This window comes from Urocitellus parryii, chromosome 2 (genome assembly GCF_045843805.1).
Source record: "Urocitellus parryii isolate mUroPar1 chromosome 2, mUroPar1.hap1, whole genome shotgun sequence".
NCBI classification, from domain to species: Eukaryota; Metazoa; Chordata; class Mammalia; order Rodentia; family Sciuridae; genus Urocitellus; species Urocitellus parryii.
Window position 1 is genome coordinate 102,271,331 of NC_135532.1, and position 9,437 is coordinate 102,280,767.

The following is a 9,437-nucleotide window of genomic DNA, read 5'->3' on the forward strand; positions in this document are numbered from 1 at the left end:
AGGGTCACCAGTGATCTCTGTGATGCCAAATCCAAACGGTGCTTTCTCTCCACTTCTTACCCCACTTACAGCAGACTTCAGCATTGCTATTTCTTCCTCCAGAAAAATCTCTTTGTCTTGGCTTCCATGACCTTCTCTTGATCCCCTTGCCTGGGCCACCTTCTTCTACAAGCTTTCCTGAATCACTGATTCACAGCCTTGGCTATACAACATAATTTCCTGGGGAGCTTTCAGAGACTATAGCCTTGCTTCTCCCAAGATTCTGATATAAAAGGTCTGAAGTATAGCCTGGTCATCAGGATTTTTAAAAGTTCCCTGAGTGGTTCTTACATAAAGAGTTAAGAACAATTGGCATGGGGAATCTTGTCCACCCTGTGGCTTGTACTGTCATTTCTATGCTGATGATTTCTAAGTATCTGCGAGTCTATCTTAATTTCTCTAGCTCTTACCTTCACTCATGTAATTTATTGCCAAGTCCCATGAGTTCTTCCTCCAAAACTAATCTTGAATCTGTTCATATCTTTCTATCACCACTGACCCTTTCTGGTCTAAGCCATAGTATATTATGACTGATTGACTACATAATCATAGTAGCCTCCAGGTTCTTCTGCTTTGTTACTTCAGTCCCATCAGCCAAAGTGATTTTCTAAAAGTGTAAATAAGATCTTGTCCCTCCATTGTACAAATCCTATAAGAGCTTCCTCTGAACTCAGAATGAAATCCAGGGTCCCTGCTCTGGTCTTCAAGGGCCCACAATTTAGCCATGACTCCTTCTCTGAATATACATCTTCTTACCTCAGATCTTTTCAAGAACTGTTGTTCTTGGAAACCCTAGCCTCTTGGAGTTTTGCACATCTGGCACCTTCCTTCTTTAAATCTCTGTTAAAATGTTGCCTCTTTCAAAGAGATGTTCTCTGCACCATCTAAATTAAGTTCCTGCCCTCTAGTTTCATTGATTGATTAATGAACTTATAAATAGTAAATGCTTTTTATAGTATATGCAAGTTCATTTATTCAGTTTACCCATTGATGGCCTGAGGCTGTGAGCAGATGGTAAGTTTTATTCTGTTTGGTCTTAAAGGAGTTCAAACTGGACATCTCTTAAAAACTGTTGCCAGGTAGAAGATGAATCACTAAGCATAGAATTCTAACAGAGGAAGCCATGACAATTTCTTTTTCTTCTTGGTAGAGGTACAGTCCTACTTAGGAGATAAATCTGTCTTGATCTTCAAGAAACCATTAAGAATATTATGTAATTGGTAGTTCATTGGTTATGCATGAATTATTTAAATATGCCAGCTTTTTTTTTTTTTAATTGACCACTAGGTAAATAACCTTAAGATTGTTTTACTGCTGGGCGTGGTGGCACATGCCTATAATCCCAGTGGCTCGGGAGGCAAGAGGGTCGAAAGTTCAAAGCCAGCCTCAGCAAAAGCAAAGCACTAAGTAACTCAGTGAGACCTTGTCTCTAAGTAAAATAGAAAATAGGGCTGGGGATGTGGCTCAGTGGTCCAGTGCCCCTGAGTTCAATCCGCAGTAACAAAAAAAAAAAAAAAAAAAAAAAATTATTTTACTCATGAGTCCTCTTTCACTTAGGAAAAAGCACTCTATAAATGATCCAACTTAGCCAGAAACGGTTGTACTTTTAGTATATAAACAAAAGTAAACAAGAATTATGTTTTAGAAGATAGAAGGCTGCTCAATGATAGTTGATACATTTGATAAAGTAGAGATTGGATCTAGTCTTTTAGGATCCTTCTACAGAAATAGGAGTAATTTAATTATCACCTGTGACATGTTACTCAAAAAAAATGATCTGAAATGAGATCACCTTCATTTTTAATCCTTTTCTATATTACTAGGGTCATTCACATGTCAAACTGCAGCTTGCTGCTATGTTTTGTATATCGAACCTCATATGGAATGAAGAGGAAGGTAAGAGTCTGGTGAGATTTTTCCTGAAGAAAAGTATGGGAAGATAAAAGTATGGCACAGGGAAAGCAGAAAGTTCCCCTGAGATTTTAGACAGGGGCCCTACTCATTGGCCTAACTGCCCTCACCACCCTACAGAGGCACCCCAGTAGGAGAGTCAGTGGGACTAGCCTGAATCAGCTGACCTGAGCCAACACTGTTGGAGCCAACACTGTACCAAATTACTAGGGGTGAGAAGTGAGTGACAGTCCTTGCCCTTGGGAGAGCTGATAAGGAGGATGTAAGAGGCACTTGAAGGTGAGAGAAGAGTGGATAAGAGGATGGCCTTCTGTTGTAAGCATAGGAAGCACATTTAAGGACTACTGGCAGATAAGCATGACAGAGAAGAGGATATACTGGTGAGATATAGTCTTACAGTAAGGTGGCTAGGGGTAGTGATCAAAGGTTCTCCATGTTATCTATGTATTAGAGTCACCTGGGGATTTTTGCAAAAGACCAGTTCCATTAAAATCTCTGGGGGTGGGTCTAGGTACAAGTAGTTCTTAAAGCTAACAGGTTGTTCCAGTATACAGCCAAGGTATGGAGAAGAGCACTGGATCTCAGTGCTAGGCTGGCTGCATTAGAATCACCGAGAAACTTAGAAGGCAAGTTTCTGGGCTTTGGCCATAGAGATTCTGGTTCACTGGGTCTAGAGGGTATGGTGCCTCAATGTAGGTTCTTCAGTGCATCAGTGTAGATTTTTCAGTGGGGAGGAAAGATTCCAGAGGGATTGTTATACTTAGCACTTGTATCCAGAAGTGGTAGGAGGCAAAACTGGATTTAACCCACAGGTCTCCGTACCATGTAGCATTTGAATTCCGAGAGAAAAAGCCAGGCCTCAAAGTCTTGGTCTAGTTGGAAGGTAGAACAGAATGGTATGAAATTGGAACTGCCAGTTGTGCTGAGAGGCAAGAAGTGCAGGGAGGAAGGAAGAGGACAGAAAACAATAGAAGGAGGGGGAAACAAGGTCTCTTAGGAATAGGAAGAGACTGTCCTCCCCAGTGCTGTGGCAATGTCCTAGAAAAGTATCAGAGCTCGGGGCCAATGACAAAGGACCTTGTACCAGACTGAAAGAATCTGATCTTGATCTTAATAGTCTGTGGGAAAATTAGTCTAGCAGCAGAATATGGGGTGGACTGCAGGAAGGAGGGACAAGAGGTACAGAGACCACTTAGGCTGAGAGTCTAAGCATGAGAGGATCTGGTACATTGTAGGAGGGTGGTGGATAAGAGGCAAAAAGGGTGAGGAGTGAAGGGTCCCAGTAAGGCTGAAGGAGAACAGTTGTCTGCATCATTTTCCCAGTAACCTGGTAGCTTTAATCTTTTAGGTTCACAAGAACGCCAAGATAAATTACGAGACATGGGCATTGTAGATATTCTACACAAACTGAGCCAGTCACCAGATTCCAACCTTTGTGACAAGTGAGTATCAACATGAAAGGGACCTCTATTTGAGCTACTTTGGAGTCAAATCTTTTATGAAATGGTTTGAATTGCTTAGTAATTCACATGGCCAAACTTTTAAGATCTTTTAGATTCTTAGAATTTCGTTTTTAATTTTCTGAGTCAACTGTGACATTTGAGTGAGGTATAAACTAGTAATTACCAAATTATTAAAGACTCTCACTTACCCTGAATTAATGTTGAGTCTGCATCATCTTAGTTGGTATCTAAGATCCAGAGGCCATTCCCTTACTTCCCAAGATCATTAGAATAGAAATGCATGTAGCATTTTGGAAAGCAGAAAGACAACTATTGAAAACGTTGATTAGATCACTGAGCCTTGTAATCTAGCCTAGCCTACCCCTGTTGCTGGGAATCAGCAGTGACCACTAAGTAGTCCCTGTCCTCAGACAGCTTGCCATTCCCCAGGAAGGGTAGGAGTTACAACCATACATCCAGCTAACCTCAAAATAGTCAGAAATACTCTTCCTAGCTGTGTACACTCCCTGATAGCAGACTTCATATGCCAGCTTACTTCTGTGTGTAGCAGCAGGAGGGAACATCAGCTGTCCTTCTCCAGACACCTGAGCAGAGCTCAAAAGCCCTTCATCTCCTTGTGAATTGGTTCTGCCTATCCCACCTCTACTATACCACCCTATACTCCAGCCTTACCTGCCTGCTTTCAGTATCACACTTCAGGCATTCACAAACTCTCTTATCTGTTTTGCCACCCTGGGTCCCTTCCCTCCAAGTCCCCATTCATTCTTTTTTTTTTTTTTTTTTTTAATACCTACCCTGCACTCACTCCCCTCACTGGTTTAAGCATTGGAGATGTATGGTGAATAAACTTGGTGAAATCCTTGCTCATGGAACTTACATTCTACTATAAAAGACAGATAATCAGCAAATGAATGTATAGTTCAGTTGGGTAATGACAGGTACCATGAAGAAGAACAAAGCAAAGGTAAGGGAATGGAGATTAAAGAAAGTTGGTTATCATACTGGTTAGTCAGTAAATCTCTCTCAGAGGATGTGATATTTGATCAGAGAACTGGATGGAATGAAGGTATCTGCTAGACAGATGTTTAGAGGGAGAATATTCCAGGCACAGGGCATGGTGGGTTCAAATGCCAGGTAAACTTGGCATTTCCAGAGAGCAGCAAGAAGACCAGTAGGGTTGGAGGAAAATAATGAGGGGGAACATAAATGTAGGCGGAAGGAGCCAGATCACAAAGAGTTTTGTAGGCTATGGTAAGAATTTTGACTTTTTATTCAGAATTTGGAGGTTATTGGAGAGTGTTGAGCAGAAGAGGCATTAAATAATTTGGATTTTTAAAAGATCACTCTGGTGGCTATGTAGAGAATCATCTTTAGTAGGCAGAAGGGAAGGAGGGAGACCAGTTGAAGTCTGTTGCAATAACCTGAGTAAGAAACAACAATGGTCCTGGTGAAGTATTGAGAAGGTGTTGGATTCAGAATTTAATCTGAAGACAGAGCCAACTCGACTTGGTGGAAGGTATTAATGAAAATGAGGAAAGGAAAATGCCAGTAGCCTGAGCAACTGGATTGAGGTGCAGTTTACGACAGTGGTGTGGAACCTCGGAGAGTGAGTTGGGGTAGAGAGAATCGAGTTTTTGTTGGGATGAGCCAACTTTAAGAGGCCCATTAGGTATCTAAGGTACTCAGGGGAGATAAGAACAGGGATATAAATTTGGATGGTGTTTAAAGGGAGCTGGATGAGTCCACCTAACTAGACTAAAAGAGGGAAAGGAGAAAAGAGTGCCAACAACCAAGCTTTTGGGCCCTCCAGCAGTTAGGAGAAGATGAGAAACTTCCAGTAAAAGAGCATAGGAAAAACCAATGGGGTAGACTTGAGACCCAGGCATGTAGTGTCCTGAGAGTAAAGAAAGAGAGTGCCTAGACAGGGCCTTTCATCCTTCAAAACTGGATCAGCTTGTCACCTCTTCCAAAACATCTTGTCTGACCCACTCTCCTGCCTTGACCCAAGCTATGCTAGGAACCCCTTCTGTGCGCCATAGCATGCAGAACACATTGCACTGTGTTTCTGCTGCAGCCTGTTTTCTCTGCTGAAGAGATAAAGTACTTAGTGACTGCTCTGCCAGTGAATGGCTATTCCTGACTCTGGAACACAAGAGCAGGCTAGGCTTTTGCCTCCTTGGAGCTTATTATCCTATAGGTCAAAGAGGGCAAGCCCCTGAATAACCACAACCCCAATGCTGGTCAGATAAGTGTAACACCAAAGGCAAGTCCAGGCCGGCCACATGCCACAGGCTGGATTTGAACTTTTGCTTGAGGTTTGGCACCTCTGCTCCCCTCCATAGATGCCACCTTATATGGAGGGCTGTAAGCCCACCTCTTCTGGCTGATAACCAGGTCATTTTCTGGGGGTTTTCTCTCATAACTGTTCAGAAGTGAAAACTCTTCTTCTTAAAATTGTCTCTGGGATGATCTAGATTGCTGAGAGAGGCCTCACCAAGATGTAATGAGGGGTGTGTGGGCCCTCCCTGCATTGCTATAGACAAGTCAGGTGCTTTCTCCCCCAAATTTGTATGGTATATAAGTTTTCACCACTTCTTACACTTCAGCCCATTAAAAGAAAAAAAGGTGTGAGTTACCCAGTCTAAGTCCATCTAAGAAAAAATGATCACACCTCCGAAAACATCTGTCTAAAAAACTTCTTAGGTAATAATAGAAAGCAGAAAGATTAGAGAACTTTCTGAGGCACAAAATAATCAAACATAGCCAGCCTCTGAGTAAGATCCAGAAGGAATTTGAATTGACAGTTTTTTAAGAGTAACATAGGATTTTGATTAAGACCCTCAAATGGACATTCCCGTAATCATACAGTAAAGTCTGTCATCTAGAGAAGACCTCTCCCAGGTACTTCTGTATTTAAGTCTTTGTGATCCTTTGACTTTGAAGTACTTAACAGTTGAGCTGTTGCTAACCAGCCTTTCCAGCCCAGGCTCAGAGGGCCTCAAGGTCACAAGGCCCTGGCATTCTCACCCCCCCACACACTCTGCTCTTTCCCGCTTCCTTATGGATTTGGGGAGGTAGGTGAATGGTCCCTAAGAGGTACTGTGGCATTATTTGAAAACTTGTTTCTGAAAATGTCCTTTCTTAAAACCCATCTTGCCTGTGGCTCAGGGACAGTCTTTCTAGAGATTTCTGTTCTGATGCTTTGGACTGTTCACAATTATCGTCTCTAGAGTCTTATGTAATTGTAAGAACACTCCTTAGTGTACCACTTTACAAACTGTAGACTAGGGCTGGAGTTGTGGCTCAGGGGTAGAGTGCTTATCTAGCATGTGTGAGGCACTGGATTTGATTCTCAGCACCACATATAAATAAACAAAATAAAGCCCATTGACAACTAAAAAAATATTTTAAAAAAACCTTTAGTATATTACTTTATTATCAAAACCGCACTAAATCCAGCTAATTTCATGCCCAGTCTACTTGGTGCTACTTTTGTCAGCTAATAGAACTGGAATTTTAGACTTATCTTTCTGTAATTTAGAAGGGGAGACTGTTGCTAAAACCAGACTTCCTAGCTCCACTATTGCATCCTCTATAGAAACTACAAAGCTTATGATGGGAGTGGTAAAGGAGGCTCAGAGGAGTGGAAGAGGTTGGAGCACTGTTGACATTACACCTTTTCCTCTCCACCTGACCCCTTTCTTCCCAGTCACCTTAACAAGCTGCATGTCCCACATTGATGGTATCATCAGGCATATAGAATAAGATGAAATTGTACCCTTCTTCCATGGTTCTGAGGCATTTGAACCATGAGGCGCTTCATCCCATGAGTAGCAGCTAATCCCTGGGTCAGATTTCCTTCCCTTTAGCTTCCCAGAACTCCTTCCCTAGTGTTGTGTATTACTATGTAAAACCTGCATGGCAGTAGGAGAAAGTAGAGAATTCCAGATCCATCACAACTCTGGACTAGTGACAAAGGAAAACTATAAAATGTGAGCACATACAAGGGGGTGTAGAATGTCACCAAGCTATAGCAGGTTTAAGGGTAAGGTTGGCTGTCTAAGAGAACCACAGGAAGAAGAACATACCCAGTGTAGGTTTCAGAGCTCTTTGAATATGGCCATCTGCTCCTTAAGTTAGGTGCCCAGCTGGTCACCCCAGTTCACTCTGGGAATCTACTTTTTTAGGACACATCAACGCCAGCTACCATCATTGAGCCACAGGGTTTTGTTTTTTTTTCTCTCCCTCAATTACAATTGAGATGATGGCTGACAGGAGAACTGTGATTTCAGGGCAAAGACGGCACTGCAGCAGTACCTGGCATGATGGGAGCGCCGGACATCTGTGAGCATCCACATCCTTGTTTAAGGAAGTACAGGAACTAGCCTCAATTGATTCCTTCTATTTGCACAAGTCACCTTGGACTGCAGGGAGCTGTTTTGCAAAAGCATTTTAGTAGGCTTAGATCTCAGATTCATCTTGAGGACATTTTTTTGAGGTAGTAATTTCCTCAGAGGACTATTGTGTTTTGTTTTGTTTTGTTTTCTGAGCTACCTGGACTCTTTATTAGAACAATCAATCATTTTCCTTTGGACCTACAATTTTTTGCCTATGCTGCAGCCACTTTGTGAGTAAGAATGAGTTTGTGTGTGTGTGCTTGCGTGTGAGTCAGAGTGAGTGGATGTGTGGGTGAGGGATACCTCAGATTTTTCTTTTCTTATTTTGTGTGAAAATCTCTTTTCTACAGATTTTCCAGGGTTTAAGCATTGCTTGCTGTATAAAACAAAAAACAAAAAAAACTTTACTGAATTATATACAGTTTGAATGAAATGTTATTTTAAAAACAAAACAATTGTTTAGTGTTCCATAAAGGTTATGTTGAATTTTGGTCAGATGAATATTTGTAAGTAAAAAAATATATGCATTTCTGAACCTCAACTTACATAGACTTTCTTTATAAAACAAAAACAGAAAAAGTTGGCTATAGTTGGCCTGAATAACAGGCACTCTACTTGGTGCTGTGCAAATGAGTAAGCTAGCATCTTACTGCCATCAATGTTAGCAGGTCGAGCCACCTTTCAGCCTAATTTAATAAGTTCTCAGGCTTCCAAGTCAGAAGGACAGAGCGGAGTGGAGTAAGGCCACAGATTCACAGTAAGGTTTTTAAAACATCAAAGGGAAATATAACTACTGATAGTGAAACCCAGTGGGCTCCCTTGACAGGAGACCAAGAGCCTCCCAACTACCCTAAATCCTATCATTGGTGTGGCAGTGTCTGGCAGAACTTAGCACCAGATGTGGAACCTTATTCTCAAGCTAAAAGTAGGTCATCACTTCTTGGAAACAATGTCAGATCACTTTGTGCTTACTGAAACAGCATATATCACTGTGAAACTAAAGAGAGTGTTCTACAGACACTTCTGTAGGAAGAAGCAAAAACAGAATAGTTCAGAAAGCAGTCTTCTCTCAGCTGCTACAGTGGTAGCTCAGGGTTGCTAGTTGATGTGCATTTGTGAATACGAGACCTGAGATCTTCTACAGGAAGCTAAGAGCTTGAGAGAAGGGAAGGGAATCTGCCCTGGATGACTGAGGATGGCATCTTTTTACAGCGAGTACTGCTTAGCCCTTCTACAACCCTTAGCTCGGCACCGGCTCCAGCTTCTGAGTCAGCTTCAAGGTGAATTCAACAACGGTTGCTCTTGACTGTTTGAAGGTAGAACCAGCCTTTTCCCTTTGCTAGAAGGAGGCCAGAGGCACCGAGGCCAGGATGAGAGGTCTGCGGTCCAGAAGTTTGCGGTGAGTGTGTGCCACTGATGGGGCCCCACGCCCACCCACCAGCCACTCCCAGTGGGGTTGCTCACATCTCAGCTGCCCTGTCACCAACCTGCACCTTCCTTGGAAGATTTCAATCTGATTGATTACAAATGAATGTTTTTTAGATGTATTTAATGCAATGTTTTCTGTTCTCAACATGGCCACTCAAGACTCAAACACAAGAGATTATTGTTTTTTCAGAACATCACT

At 42.1% G+C, this 9,437-nt stretch overlaps 1 protein-coding gene across 2 annotated transcripts in view; it reads left to right on the forward strand.

The window, feature by feature from the left end:
• Nucleotides 1-8,351, forward strand: part of Armc8 (armadillo repeat containing 8) — a 100,739-nt gene extending 92,388 nt beyond the window's left edge. For both annotated transcript variants that reach the window (XM_026384991.2, XM_026384990.2), the window contains 3 exons: nt 1,863-1,935; nt 3,299-3,392; nt 7,706-8,351. In XM_026384991.2, the coding sequence (XP_026240776.1) occupies nt 1,863-1,935; nt 3,299-3,392; nt 7,706-7,739 (201 nt within the window). In that variant the 3' untranslated portion in view covers nt 7,740-8,351. The remainder of the gene's footprint in view (nt 1-1,862; nt 1,936-3,298; nt 3,393-7,705) is intronic.
• The last annotated feature ends 1,086 nt before the right edge of the window (nt 8,352-9,437 follow it).